We start from the raw sequence: 15769 nt of genomic DNA on the forward strand, positions 1-15769 counted from the left end.
ACACTGCAGTGTTTTGTAGTCAGCTATACTAACACCACATATTACACCTATAATCTTCCTATGTTGTAGGCCCTATATACTCCATGCTATATAACCATGTGTAGCCCTTAGAACACCATAACTTGCTCCTTCAGTGAGTGTGCTCATACTATCGACCACTCTCTGATACTCACTTCATGCTAATTGCTTCAAAGTTTCGATATTGTTCATTCCCTAACTCTAGCTCAAAATGAGGACTTAACTTAACATGATTTTTTTATACTTCATCCTAATTGCTTCAAAGTTTCGATATTGTTCATTCCCTAACTCTAGCTCAAAATGAGGACTTAAATTGACTTATTTTTGAAACCACTTGTATTTTATGTGATCATTCAGTACAGAAGGCAATGTTTATATCAACGTTTACTGTAAAGGGACATGTAAACATTTTTGCACTGTTTCATCTTTGTAGTATATGTTTATTGAGGGCTTGAAGCACTCGGCTATGATTACATTCTTTCACACATTTTTGTTTCATAGAAGTTTTTCACTGTTTTTTTTAAAGCACACTTTAATTTGTTCTATTTTCGTAAATGATTTTCAAGCAGCTGTTATGGTTATTATTCTATAAGTGATGTACGTATGTACATATTCACATCAAACAGGGGAAAAATATTCACATTAAACAATAAACAATGAATTCTTTAATACAAATATATTTTTAAATGTTTCTATGGAATGTATAGATTATGACTTAGTTACAAATCAGAAAGAATATCATGAAATATTAATGATTGACAAATCGATGCACGTAACTTCTTGATCCAATACTATGTTATTAATGTTTCTAGGAGAAATACACTATAAATGTCACATCAGAAATTTTTATAAATTCAGTTAGCTTTAAACAGTATTTAACTCTCACCTCTGATTGGTCCATACAGAAAATGGAGGAGTCTGGGAAGGAATTGCGGGTGGACCAGACGCGGGTGAATGCCGAGGCGTTGGTGGACGAGCTTCTCCAGGGAACAGATCTTGGACCGGTGGAAAAGGATGAGGAATGTAGGTCACCAAATGAGGGATTTTGTTTTGTAAATGACTTTACACCAACATGGGGGTAGTGGAGGGATGGCCTAGTGGTTTAGGTGTTTGCTTGTCACCCTGAAGACCCAGGTTTGATTTGATCCCCCGTGAAGATCGGGTTAGAATTAGTAACCCATGCTTGTTGTAAGAGGCGACTAACGGAATGGGGTGGTTAACACACATCATCATAACCTAATGGCATAGGTCGATGCTCATGCTGTTGATCACTGGATTGTCTGGTCCACTCATTTATTTGCATACCGCTGCCATAGCTGGAAAATAGCTTTCTGTGACGTTAAACAACAACCAACCAGCTCAAGCCGTAACATAAGGGAAATACTACTCAGGGGGAGATAACCCACTGTCAACCACTTGTTTCTCCCTCTTTCAGCTTCACAAGGTCTTCAGCTGATTGTCAGTAAAGATGGAACCACTGCCCTCTGGTGATGAAACTCTTCTTCATGTGAATTGTCTCCCTTTCGCCACATAGAAAACTTCATGCATTGACCTGAAAGCAACGATACGGCTGCCATTGTGTTGACCTCATCCATCCTAGAGGGCTTTTAAACACTTCAGACTTTGTATATATGGGAACAAGCTTGGAAGATAGCATTTTACAATGTGGATATTTTTTACAGCTGTCTTATTTTATAACTGAAATCCGTCTGTGTAGGAGGATGTCCTGTGATGTTTCCTGTCAACTTATGTTCAGTCATCGTCGATACTTCAATACCTGTGAAGATGTACAGCTGACATGCAGTGTAGAGATGATGTGTGTCTATTCTAAGTCCAGCAAGGAAGGACATGGGTGACTAGAACTCATGAAGTCAAACAAACCCTACTCTGTGTGTGTGTGTTTAATGAGAACACTTCCGCAGCCGATATTGAGGCTGCCTGTTGAATGAGAAATTTTGCTGTTGTTATTTGATCACTGATTGGTCAGAGCACTGGTCTACCTGACAACTGATTGGTCAGAGCACTGGTCTGTTTGATCACTGATTGGTCAGAGCACTGGTCTATCTCATGACTGATTGGTCAGAGCACTGGTTAGTCAGAGCACTGGTCTATCTCATGACTGATTGGTCGGAGCACTGGTCTTTCTGATCACTGACTGGTCAGAGCATTGGTCCATCTGATCACTGATTGGTCAGAGCACTGGTTATTCAGAGCACTGGTCTATTTGATCAATGATTGGTCAGAGCACTGGTTAGTCAGCACTGGTCCATCTGATCACTGATAGGTCAGAGCACTGGTCTATCTGATCACTGATTGGTCAGAGCACTGGTCTTTCTGATCACTGATTGAGAGCTATAGCTTGTTTCTCTCTTGCTTCGACCAAGCATGCTGCACTGTATTTGGTCTTATGTATTTACAGATGAAGGAGAAATATTGTTTATACAGAATGGGGAAGTATTGACGATGATGTATATCTGTTACTGTCTGCCGCATATGTATGAGCCAGTGATCTTTGATCATTTTAGTGCACCATGTTCCATTTGGATATATTTGGTCTGGCCATAATGTAAAAATGGGATTAATTAGCTGTGCTGTCTTGTGTAACAGCATTGCCAGGCGTTCTTAGTTGTCTTAGATGTTCACCCAAATCTGGCAATCAAATTTCCTAAATAGTAATTAAATACAATTCAGATTGATGCTAGTGTTAGATCTGTCTTTGCAAGTGTGATTTGAGGGCTTATAAAGAAGAAGAGTGTTCAGATTCATCTCTTGACATCATATGCAGTCATACCTCTATAACTCATTTAACTACATATAAGACCGTGTAAAGTCATTGCCAAGGATGCAGTTGCAACAGCTATCTTAGTGCTATAACTACCATAAGCCCTATGTTGAAATATGGGAGTTACGGTGATCTTAGTGCTATAACTACCATAAGCCCTATGTTGAAATATGGGAGTTACGATGATCTTAGTGCTATAACTACCATAAGCCCTATGTTGAAATATGGGAGTTACGATGATCTTAGCGCTGCGATCACTTTGTGCTACGTGGTGCTGGAGCAACCTTGCTTTATATTGTCATAAAATAATTCACCCTAATCATTTTAAAGAATGAAGTCAGAGAACAATGGCCGAAACCCATTCACCATTTGTGAATAAAATATGTTTAATACAGTGAATTTAAAGGTGTCATATTGTAAACAGTGAGGTAAAATTTCAGCCATATTGTGACAGAGATTGTAAAGAATAAATAAAAAGGCCATGTTCAGTACCCATATTACATCGAAGTCCTACAGTGAGTGAGTGAGTTTAGTTTTACGCCGCTTTTAGCAGTATTTCAGCAATATCACTGCGGGGGACACCAGAAATGGGCTTTACACGCTGTATCCATGTGGGGAATCGAACCTGGGTTTTCGGCGTGATGAACGAGCGCTTTAACCACTAGGCTACCCCACCGCCCCCCAAGTCCTACAGGAGGCGTTGGGGTATCCTAGTGGTTAAAGCGTCTGCTCGTCATACTGAAGACCTGGGTTCGATTTCCGACATGGGTACAATGTGTGAAGCCCATTTCTGGTGTCCCCAGCCGTGATATTGCTGGAATATTGCTAAAAGTGGCGTAAAACCCAACTCACTCACTCACTCACTCCCTCTTTCACTCCAAGTTCTACAGCTGTGGCAGACAGTTTCAGGTTAGATGCTGTTGTGTACGTGTCACTCAGCTTGTTTGTGTAGCTATGTCACTATGTTGTTTCTCACCAATACGTCACATACTGGTAAAATTCGCCAGAATTTGCTTTTTACGAAAGCTTTATTCATGTCATTTATTTAAAATGCTAGAGTTATTGAAGACTGTACTGCTGTCGAGATATAGCACCAAAGAACGATGACTGTGATATCCGTGGCATTTCCGATACAGCAAAATCACCATAACAACAGTTGACATTACACTAACGATTTTTATCAATTTCCATGGTAACCAACCCAAGTGTTAACGCTATATTTCCTGAAGTGCCTGAGACTGTTAACTGGTAAGAAATGGCATTATCACAATAGCTTTAGATGGCGCATTGGTTTAACATAGAAGTGTGATGGTAGCGATCTGCTGTATCAACTGTGTAGAACAGTGTTCTACTTTGACATGTTTTATTAAGGATGTCTGCTGGTGTGTTTTTGCAACCTCTCTCGTGTATGGGGGCGGTGGGTTAGCCTAGTGGTTAAAGTGTTTGCTCATCACGATGAAGACCTGGGTTCAAATCCCCACATGGGTACAATGTGTGAACCCCATTTCTGGTGTCCCCCGCCGTGATATTGCTCGAATATTGCTAAAAGCGGCGTAAAGCCCAGTGATAGTGCTTTGTTTCACAACAACCATCTGGTAATGATAAGAATTCAAAATGTCAAAATCACAAATCCACCGACCACCAGTAACTTGTATCATAAATGTGCCTTGCTCAAAAACGTTCAAAGCAACACAGAAATTTATCATTCAAGATTTTTTACAATAACTCTCATTTAATCTTAACCACTACACACCGGCAGCCATCTTTAATACCACTGTTCTGTTGTGACATTGTTTGATGGTACCGCACACGGACACTGTTCTCTAGTAACCATAGTTACGGTGAACAATATACTGTCTAGGAAGTATCTATATCCATATAGTCACCAGCTAACCTGCTTCGAAGCAATAGCGATATTATTTTATGAGTGTCGTGCAAGTTCTGTTAATTCAGCTTAGAAGCAATAACTGTATTTTGTTGCATGTTTTTTAAAGATATTTGACAACCCTTTCATTTGTAGTATGAAGCGTCCGTACACTTGCTGCCATTTCTTTCATTGAATCCTTCAATTTGTTTCTCATGTTTTGTGATATTGTGTGTAATAGCTCCATGTTGTATATATCCTCTGACCTTTGTGCTGCTTACCTTGACCTGCTGCTTACCTTGACCTTGCTGTTTACCTTGACCTTGCTGTTTACCTTGACCTTGCTGTTTACCTGACCTTGCTGCTGCCATTTCATTTTGCTGAAGCTTCATTCCTGGGCTGTCTATACTTACATTGTCCATTACTTGTAGTAATTTCAGATATGTTATCTAAAATGTTTTGATGAAATGTTTATTCACTTTTGGTGTTAGAAACTACCAAAGATAATTATTATTAATATTGTATTGCAGAAAAATACCACTGATATTGTTAATACCGAAAAATGAAAAATAACAGATATGTTGTTGATATAGTATTATGGAAAACTTCCAGAGATATTGTTATACAGAGTCTTAAAAAAAAAATACCAATATAACTTTCATAATATCATTGAATTTTCCCTTTTTCAACACACTGAAATTCAAAGACAAATCAGTTTAAACTGAATTTGTGTAAATAATTTGTAGATATTGATGGTCATCTCAGGTCTTTTAAACTAATGATACCTTGTAGGGTTTGGTATAAAATCCTATCCAATCATATATTCACTTAGTGTTCAACCCTAGCTCAAGCTTCTATTAGTTTATATTAAGTGGTTGTAGATCTTGTATGAAGTGCTTGGTGTATGCTGGATGTAAAGACTTCAAAACAGTGTAACATAATAATTACAAAGATGGGGGCTGACTCAGACAAAGATGAAACAAAGGATGTCTGATTAAATATTTAGTTCATTTTAGAAAATAAGTTTATATCTTTGGCATGAGGTGTGTTCATCAAGAGTTAACTCCCTTCATTCTCGGGAGTTATCCCCCTTTGTTCTTACTCTCTTGCAGTGTTTGCTGTCTATATTTCCCTCCTTATCTCATCATTACTGATCATTACTATTTGATGGTCATATTTGTGGTTATGTTGGTAGCGTTCATCGCCTGAATGACTTCATTGGTGCAGACAAACACACTTGCCGTGTTGATCATACTCATATCAACCTAGTCATTGTATATATTCCCGACGTTTATCCCATTGTTTTGCTCAGTAAGAAGATCAGTGTTCGGAATTAGGCACTAGTGTCATGGTTCATGTCATTCTAAAATTTGGAGATTTGGAAGATCAAGTTTTGTATATGATGTGAAAATTTACCTTAAGTGCCACACTGTTCCCTGTTAATTTTCGAACACTGATGGTAACATAAATGCTTTCAGACAAAAGCGTTCAGGAATATTCTGGTATTCTTCATGTCATTGCCGGTGTGCTAAAGTTAGGAGATTTGGAAGATCAAGATTTGTATGTAAAATTAAAATTAAATTTTTTGTTTGTAAACTTATAGTCCATTTGGGTTCAAATGAGAACGACAAATGATTAAATAACTCAAAATTGGGATAAGTGCACAAAACATAAATAAGACACATGGTTCTGAAACCTCTGTACCCAACAGGATATGAACCCAAATGGACTATAACCTTGTATCATCCCACCCTTTTAATTTTCAAACACTGATGATGACAAGAAAGCTTTCAGACAAAAGTGTTCAGAAATATTCTTCAACTTTAACAAAGTAAATAGATTTTTTAGGTCTCCAAGTTTTGTTTTACCTTGTTGTGTCATTGAGAAAGTCCACAAAATACAACACTGATAGTGGAAGCTTTGGGACAACATGGTGGGTCCCCAGTGCATAATAGTTGTTATAGTGCTTATACTGTGTGGTGTATTGTCGACATTGCCTGGATCTTTCACAATGTGTAACAGTGTTGTATTCAGATACAACCTGATCAGTGTAACACAATGTTGTGTTCATATACAACATGGTCATAGTGTGTAACAGGGTGTTGGGTTCCAATAGTTCCTGCATGTACATTACCATTATGCTATGATTAGCGCTTTGGATGCTTAGAAAATTAACATGGGGGTGCTTATTAGAATGATACAGTCAAGTTACTGTATGTATATTTTGTAAAAGCCAATTTAAAACATTGATGAAACTAAAATGTTTTCCATATTTGTTACAAGGCAATATTCTCTTTCTACACTATTGTTTTGTGTTAAATACACAAGACAACAGGACTTTCATCTAAATTGTAGATGATTAAAAAGATTGTTTACAGATTGTTTGAGAATTTGATGTGGGTTGGGGAAGGATGACACATAGTATGTTCGAAAGATCTTCTAAAACATAGGATACACTTGTCAAGGGAAAGTTTCAACAACCATTAGGTTTTGTGGAAAGAACAGGGAGTTTAGTCCTCTATGTATCTCCTTCGTTTTATCTTGTCGCAGTATGTGCGCTAAAGGAATAGGATTAGGATTTTGCATGAAATTTTAGTATATTGTTAATGGTAAAGGTGATATCATCCTCAAAATATTTCATGCTTATGTTGCCATGGAAACTGCCATTCAACAAGGTAGTGATGTGGTTGCACATGCATGAAAGCACCCATTACACATTGGTTTCATTTTGGACTTTCATGTTGTCCACTTTCATATATCTTGCTTTCATGGCCTTCCAACCTTAAATATTCATGTCCATCTGTATTGGCAAAAGATTTTGTTATGTTAAATAGAATTCATTATTTTATGACATATCCATTTAAAGGTATTTTGGTGCTCATGAGAACTACATGAGAAGGTTTTGTCTCATTTTATGCTCAACGTCTTGTGGTTAGTGCTGCTCCCACCTCCAAGGCTTACAAACTGGTTTCCTGACTAGTAATTATATTGTTTTCTTGATGACTAGTAATACTAATGACTAGTTAGAGGCACACTGTTTAATATGATGGGGCTAGGGTGCTAGGATTTTGTTTAGACAGACTGTCTTTTGTCAGTGCTTTACATAGCAGGGTTAATTTTTACTTTCTGAAAGTTAACTACAAAACATATTTTTACAAACAACCAACAGACGATATATTTTTCCCAAGGACAATTTGCCATTTTTTTCAAGTATTTTTTTTTAAATCACAGAATTAGAAGTAGTTGTCCCTTAAGAATGCTTTCACAATGAATAGTAATAGTAATGACTAGTTGTGCTTCTGCCATGACTATTAATGCCAACGATGGTTATGACAACTACTAGTACTTAGGACTAGTTGAGATACTGTTGTGATGAAGAGTCAGCTGATGACTTGTTGGTCCATCCCAATAAGTTGTCATGAAGATAGGATGTAATGCTTTTGGTGAAATGTGTCCCTTTTTCTTTGAAAACCACCATATTTTGTCCGTGTGTAAATGGTGAAGATGTGACTGTAAAACATTCCTGGCATTAGAATCGTTCTCACATTGTGTTTGCTGCATCTCGTCCATCCATGGTTTGTTGCAGGGCTGTGATGTGGGACTCCCACTGCTTTCAGTCCATGACTCCTGGTGCCAAATATCGGATTAGGGACTGGATATTTATCATAGGGGTGAAGGGGGGCAGTCAAAATAGGGTGGGCTGGGCTGGGCTGGGCTGGACAGTCAGAATAGCGTTGCAGGAGTGGGGTGAGTTGGACAGTCATAATAAGGGCAGCTGGGGTGGGGTGGACAGTCGGAATAGGGGTGGCCTGGGTGGGGGTGGACAGTCAGAATAGGGGTGGCCTGGTTGGGGGTGGACAGTCAGGATAGGGATGGCCTGGGTGGGGGTGGACAGTCGGAATAGGGGTGGCTGGAATAGGGTGTGGTAAATTAATAAAACAGCTAAAGTAAGGGGATTGTTAAAATATATCACAACTAACGGAAGTGGCAAGGCCTACAAAAGCTAGTTCTACGAAACTAATGTTCCCTGGTGAATATGTGTTCAAGGGTCCTGCGAAGTAATAAGAACTGCGTTGCCTACTGTACTGTATGATTTAGAGATTTTGATTTCAGGACATTTTATGTTTCTTGTCAAGTATTTGGTATAGTGAATATTGTTGTGCATTTTTCCTGTTTATACAATTGAGCCTCATATATGGGGAAGTTTGGACATATGTTACATTGGGAGGGGGGGAGGGATGTGTGGGAATTTTTTATTTTTTAATTTTTTTCATGCAAGTCTTCGGAAAATAATGTGTGGGAAAGTTGTGATAGTTCTCAGATCACCTCCCTCTATCATAAATGACCAGTCCCTCAGGAGGATTTGCTGGGCATTGTAATCAATATAAATTGCACACACACCCAACACAATCCCCAGAGAGCTGTTGCTTATGTCCCTTTGCTCTGTTCAATATCAAGTCAGACGTAATTCTTACGTTTGTTCTTTCACTCGGCAATATGGCTACAGGTTGACTTGCTCATTTTCTTTTCTTGTGTTCATTGGATGACATTTTTGTGATATCTTTGTTAACTACATATACTTTGTGCTTATGTATGTAATACAAGGGTTTCAAGTGAACAACCCCTTGGAAGTAATTATATATTTAACCATCTTGCATCCAAACAAAACAATAAATTTGGCAGGCTGTGTGGTATACTAAAACATAGTCTTTGAAAATGTATGATTTTCATAACAAACAACTACCTTTGAAATGAAAAGAATCCCTTGTGAGATGAGAGATTTAGAATGTGTTATCAGTATTGAAATTGGTTTGGGTTTTTTCAGATGAATTTTTCATTTGGGGTTGAAGTTAAAAGTGACATTAATTTATTTGTTGAGTTGACAACGTCCTGTAATTAACAATAATTTTTATGTCTGGGACAAAACAAATATTTTAGCTATATAACACTTCATAGGACCCCCTCCATTTCGTGGTAGTCGTGAGTGTAACTTTACCCAAGTATCTTGTGGTTATTTTGTTTGTTTGTTGCTTAACGCTGCCTCAGCAATATTCCTACTGTGTGAAGGCAGTCTGTAAATAGGGGCGGTGGGGTAGCCTAGTGGTTAAAGCGTTGGCTCGTCACGCCGAAGACCCGGGTTCAAATCCCCACAAGGGTACAATGTGTGAAGCCCATTTCTGGTGTTCCCCGCCGTGATGTTGCTGGAATATTGCTAAAAGCGGCGTAAAACCAAACTCAGTCAGTCTGTAAATAATCGAATCTGGACCAGACAATCCAGTGATCAACAGCATCAGCATTGATCTACACAATCAAGATATGACGACTCGTCAACCAAGTCTGCTAGCCTCACCACCCAATCCCGTTAGTGGCCTCTTACATCAAGCCTGGGTTGCTGAAGACCAATTTTAACTTGGATCTTCATGGGTGAGAACACACTTTTGTTGGTTGTAGAAATGACATGGTACCACCTTTTTCCTAAAAAGACTGATTCTAACCCAGATCTTGACTGTTATCTTGTAGTTTAATCCCCTGTATCCCATAGATCCAATGCAAGACTACCATTTGTATATGAGGTGTCCTGTTATTTTAATCAAATTAATGTTGCTAGTGCTAGCAGCTGTAGACTGATGCTGGACTACGCTGTGGAATAGACATTGTGAATCTCGGAGCTCCGGGACCACAGGACTCAGGGATGTTGTTGGGAACATAACTGTAATTACCAGTGCAGGAGAATGTTTAACATTAAAAAAAAAAATAATAATATTTTTTTAAAATAAATTTCATAGACCAATGCAATAAGGAGAAAAGGTTTTCTTTGGGGTCGCATATGCAAAAAAATTATATTTATAATACTTTTTATCATAATGTATTTTTATTTTAATTTCCTCTTAATATATACTGAGGGGGAAAAAAAAGGGATCACATAAAAGAACAAGTGTACCATTTATCTTTTTCCAGGTTTCTTCAAAAGTTGTGCAATACAAAGTTTGTGAAGAAACTTTGGTGTGGGAAATAAAGGAACACTTATTTTTCTTGTAATCCCCTCTTTTTTTTTTCCTTAGTACATTTTCAGTCAACATGAATATTCATTTCAAGGAGACAAATACTGGAATGTGAAATTAGTGCATAAAGCTTTGTTTGTTCACCTTGTTAAAGTCAGGTTAGATTTAGTTACAGAAGAATGTCTGGCTTCAGAATGACCGCCATACATGTGTTTACTTTTATCTGGTGTGTGACTGTTGTTGTTGCGTTCATATATTTTATCATTTTGGCAAGCTTCATACTTCAGTGGAAATATGGCTTTTTGGGTATCGTCTGTGCTTTCCTCTCCCCTTTGTATGTTTTTAGCTGGGAGGGGACAGATACTGTTTGACTTAATGTTAAGGTGAGGCTGGTATAAGTTTTCCATTTTTATTTTATTAATCAATTTACAGAGTTGACCAATCATTACGTAATGAGATGTTGACAATGTCTGAAAAGTACTGATGTTTGCTAAATAACCATGTTCAGGGCAAATCAATTTTGCACAGAATACAATAACCTGGATAAGTAATGAGCCTAACTAATACTGCTTGCAACATGTTCAGATAGCATTTCGAAGGACGAAGGGAACTTAAAATGTCTTCATCACTCTTTGAAAACGGTCTGGCCAAAGATCCCTTTTTTTAAAGTGGGCTCTGATACCAAACAGTAGGGACATCCAGGTCTCATTCCTCATAAGGGCAGAGGCGTGGTTAAAGTTTTGGCTTGTCACACCAAAGACCCGGATTTGATTTCCCACATGGGTACACTCTGTGAGGCCCATTTCTGGTGCCCCCCACCATGATATTGCTATTAGCGGCATAAAGCCATACTGACTAATATTAACAACACTTAATCTGCTTTGAGAAACCAGCTGGGAGACAGCTATTGGGGAAGGTTTGTGCTTGATATATCAGTTTTAATATAAAGAAGATGTTTTGCTCATTTCATCACTCAGAAACTCCCAATGATATGAGGTCAAGCAACAACAGTATGAAGGAGAAAATGCTGCCATTGCCATGCTGTCATTTCATCAAAAATTGTTTCCAGAACCAACAGAATTATCTTTGTTATGATGTTACTTGTATTCTTTACAAGAAGATCATGAAGAATATCGATTTTTAACTATTCCCAGCAGGGCTGACAGAAGTGCTTTGCATGTAAATATGGCGTATACTGTGTGCCCAGCTTTAGCTTAACCAGTTATGTTTTCTACTGATTGTCTGACTGATCATTTTAGCAAACTTGTCATTATTTCAAACAGATATTCACGAAGTTTTTTGGGGTATTGAGGTTGTGACATAAGAGCCTGCGACATGATCGGAAAAGTAGGTAACCTAAAAATATGAGATTAGAAAAAAATGTACATTGAATATCATTTTCATTAATTTAAAGGGCTGCTTATTATTTACATTTTATGGATGAAAGTAATCTGGGACAGTGGGGTAGCCTAGTGGTTAAAACCTCCATTTGTCACACGAAAGACTCGGGTTCGATTCCCCACATGGGTACAATGTGTGAAGCCCATTTCTGGTGTCCCCCACCCTGATATTACTGGAATATTGCTAGAAGCGACGATAAAACTAAACTCACTCACTATAAGTGTTCCTAAAATGATCTTGTGATTGGACAGGCTTGTTTTTTTCCTTACTGTAGAGTTATTGAAGAAATTGTTTTCTGAACTTGAACCTTTATTTTGACCTTTTATTCATGCATACCAGCTGTGAGTGTGATGTAATATTTGAGCTAGGTTTCACTGACAGGCTGCAGAGGTTGTGATACACAGAATATACAAGTTTGAGGAATGCTATGTTATCTATGACAACTGCATAAATGGTGTTACCCTGAAATAATTCCATGTTTTGAGAAGATAATTCTGTTTATTATTGTTGACATCTTAATTGTCAATATGATGAAAATTTCAGAAAATAAGTTTCATAAAACCCTACAGCCTAGTTCAGATGACAAAATATTTTTTTATTTCATGATGGACAATGTTACATATTTTTCTCAAAAGTAAAACATTGTTACTACTAGAACCTTCCTACTGACCAAACAGCATTCAGAAATTGCTGGGGCCATGTGCACAAAGCTATCTTAGCGCTAAGACCGTCAAAATCTGTGTTAGAGTTTAGGAGTTGAGATCACCATAGATGGCTTTGTGCAAGTGGGCCCAGATGTCCAATTATCCAAACCTACCTTCTTAGCTATATCTGTCCTTACTTGCCAGATAAACATATCTGTGTCAAGTTAATTGTTACATCGTTATTTTCATCCCTTGTGCAGCCAAAAGTGAAAACTTAAAACTCCGTGTGTCAGAAGATTAGATAAACATTATATCGAAAAAAGTCAAATGCTCAGTCTTATGAAATTACTGTTCTTCATCTTGCTCGGATAGTCATAGCTTTACAAAGTTATAAAAAGTAGTTCTGGCACAACTTTTTATATCACTTGAGGAAAATAACGTTTTTATATCAGGGTAAATATAGTGTTTCATTCCTGAGTACATTTGTATATGATAATAATACAGTCAAGTCAAAGAACCCAAATTATATTTATAAAAACATGATATGCAACAGACAGCATTACTCATCCTAATTCTACCTTGTGTTCAATGTTGAAATGAAAATTCATCTCGTTCAGAAATACCTAGTCATATTTTTCAGTCCATATCATGTACTTTCATCATGAAAATCTCTTAAAACCTTCAAGATGTCTAACCCATATTTTACTTAAGCATTCATGGATATATACTGCTCAAAATAAGTTAAGGACATTCAAGTCGTATTACTATAGTTATCATGGCGAAATAGTATTCCTTAATGTTTTTGAGTAGTATGAATCTGGATGTCAAAATGTCCCCCAATGTTGTACACACTCATTGCCTGTTGCAGGCCTGCTCCCCAAATCTGGTGTTACAGTGAGGGAGGGCAACGTTAGCGTTATAGAGGGGTAGTTTCTCTTGTTATAAAAAGTATGTGTATAGTGTTGTGTTGGTGTTATTTATTTAGTGCAAGTTGTATCCAAACCAAGTCATATTTTGCTATGTTTTTTATGCCAATATCTCTGTAAACCATGCTGAATACAATATTGTAGAAGACATACATTTTAATAAAAAAAATTGTTTCTGTATGGAAAACGGTTCTTGTCATTTGTCATCTACACTTGGAACAGTACTGAAATATTGTTTGAAAAAGAGTAAAACTGTGCTCAAGACAGATTACTCCTTTTAGTGGTCCAGGGTTTTGAATAGTGCAGAGTTGTGTCCCTTGACAGTTTTCGGTTTTATTATTCATGCATTGGATTCAACATTTTGTACTTGATGTAAATTTAACTCTTTTAGCCAGTGGCTTGAGGTTGAAAAAATGGTACATGCCGGTGCTATTTCGCACTAACAGTAACAAGGTTTTTCTGAATGAAAGAGATTCAGGGGATAACTCTGTTTTATGCTGTCTGCTATAAATGCCTAACACGTATTCTCACTGAAACAGACCAAACTGTGCATAAGACATACCTGCAACATTATCAGGTTTGCAGTATATTAATTTCTTATGTACAAGTCCCCTTCAATGGATGATGAATATGTTTTTGTGGGTTTCTTTGTGTGGCTCCTGAAGACATTATGGGAGGATGTTTCAATTTTACAGATTTGGAAGGAAGATAAAACAGGGGATTACACAACACAGAAATGTGCATCCAGTACTCACAAATATGTATACCAAAACATGTACAATGATATTCACTGTACCTTACAAATTATTAACACGTACACACGTCTTGTAATCAAAGTAATTCTAAACTTTTACAGTACAATACGCTAAACCATTTCACTACTTTACAGGACCAGTATATTTACAGAAAGGATCCTGGAAATTACAATATGGGATTCTCTGGACCCCTAGTTTTTAAGTCAAGGTTAAACCCTGATGAAAGAATTCAACTTGATTCCATATCTGATAAGTTAGGTTGAAGTATCCCAAGAAAAGAAAATACAAGAGAAAATAACATGTTCACCATAAATAGTTACGAACTGAAGCTGCACATAAAGTTGCACAAACTGTGGGCAAAAAATCATTTGATTTAATCATTTCTGTCACAAAGATATACATAAACATGATACATAATTACAGTCAATAGAAATATCACTATACAAATTGTATCACAGGAAATGTAATGACATTACATAATAACAATGACTGAAGCACATTAATGGATCACAATGTTGTAGAGAATCACAATTGACCTTAGTCAGCACAGATAAAACATACACTGTTCCAGTGAGGCCAGCCAGCATGTAGGAGAACAACATGGTATGAACAGATTTAAGTAGGACTACTTTCACTCCAACTTATAAGGGGGCGGTGGGGTAGCCTAGTGGTTAAAGCGTCCACTCGTCACGCCGAAGACCCGGGTTCGATTCCCCACATGGGTACAATGTGTGAAGCCCATTTCTGGTGTCCCCTGCCGTGATATTGCTGGAATATTGCTAAAAGCGGCGTAAAACCAAACTCACTCACTCCAATTTATAAAGTGTACTCAATCAATAACATGGACAAAAATCGACATGAAAATCCATGATGCTACCAATCAAGACCTGCATCTGATCCAAGATATGTCAATCACCAATCTGTACTTTACAAAGACTGACTGACTGACTGAGTTTTAGTTTTACGCCGCTTTTAGCAATATTCCAGCAACAACACAGCGGGGGACACCTGAAATAGGCTTCACACATTGTACCCACGTGGGGATTCGAACCCGGGTCTTCAGCGTGGCGAGCGGACGCTATAACCACTAGGCTACCCCACCGCCCACTTTACAAAGAAAGTGTAATCCCAAATATAACATGTTACATTTGACCACTTTCTAAATGACATTGTGTATTTCATGTCAATCAACAACAATCCATGACTTGTGACCAATCCATGATGTATCTGATCTGTGACGTACTCAATCTATGAGATACCTAATCCACGACTTGTGTCCAAGCCACAACATGTACCAAGTCCATAACCGTCAAAACCATGACATGGCCAATACATCCATGACATCACATGACTGAACCAGGGTATTACATCACTTCC

The 15769-nt window shown here is 37.7% G+C and overlaps 1 protein-coding gene and 1 long non-coding RNA gene across 4 annotated transcripts in view; one reads left to right on the plus strand and one right to left on the minus strand.

Annotated features, from left to right (window-relative positions):
* Positions 1-3194, plus strand: part of LOC124271082 (protein FAM102A-like) — a 74788-nt gene extending 71594 nt beyond the window's left edge. For 2 of the 3 annotated variants that reach the window (XM_046706152.1, XM_046706153.1), the window contains 3 exons: positions 924-1041; positions 1454-2272; positions 2303-3194. In XM_046706152.1, coding sequence (XP_046562108.1) covers positions 924-1041; positions 1454-1509 — 174 coding nt within the window. In that variant the 3' untranslated portion in view covers positions 1510-2272; positions 2303-3194. The remainder of the gene's footprint in view (positions 1-923; positions 1042-1453; positions 2273-2302) is intronic. The other variant, XM_046706151.1, reaches the window with a different exon arrangement.
* An 11556-nt stretch (positions 3195-14750) lies between these two features.
* LOC124271083 lies at positions 14751-15426 on the minus strand. The gene is made up of 2 exons (XR_006896939.1): positions 15199-15426; positions 14751-15026 (listed from the first exon to the last, which is right to left on the minus strand). It is a non-coding gene; the product is annotated as an uncharacterized LOC124271083 (long non-coding RNA).
* Between the last annotated feature and the right edge of the window lie 343 nt (positions 15427-15769).

This window comes from Haliotis rubra, unplaced genomic scaffold (assembly GCF_003918875.1).
Source record: "Haliotis rubra isolate DU_JTF1 unplaced genomic scaffold, ASM391887v1 Scf157, whole genome shotgun sequence".
NCBI lineage: Eukaryota > Metazoa > Mollusca > Gastropoda > Lepetellida > Haliotidae > Haliotis > Haliotis rubra.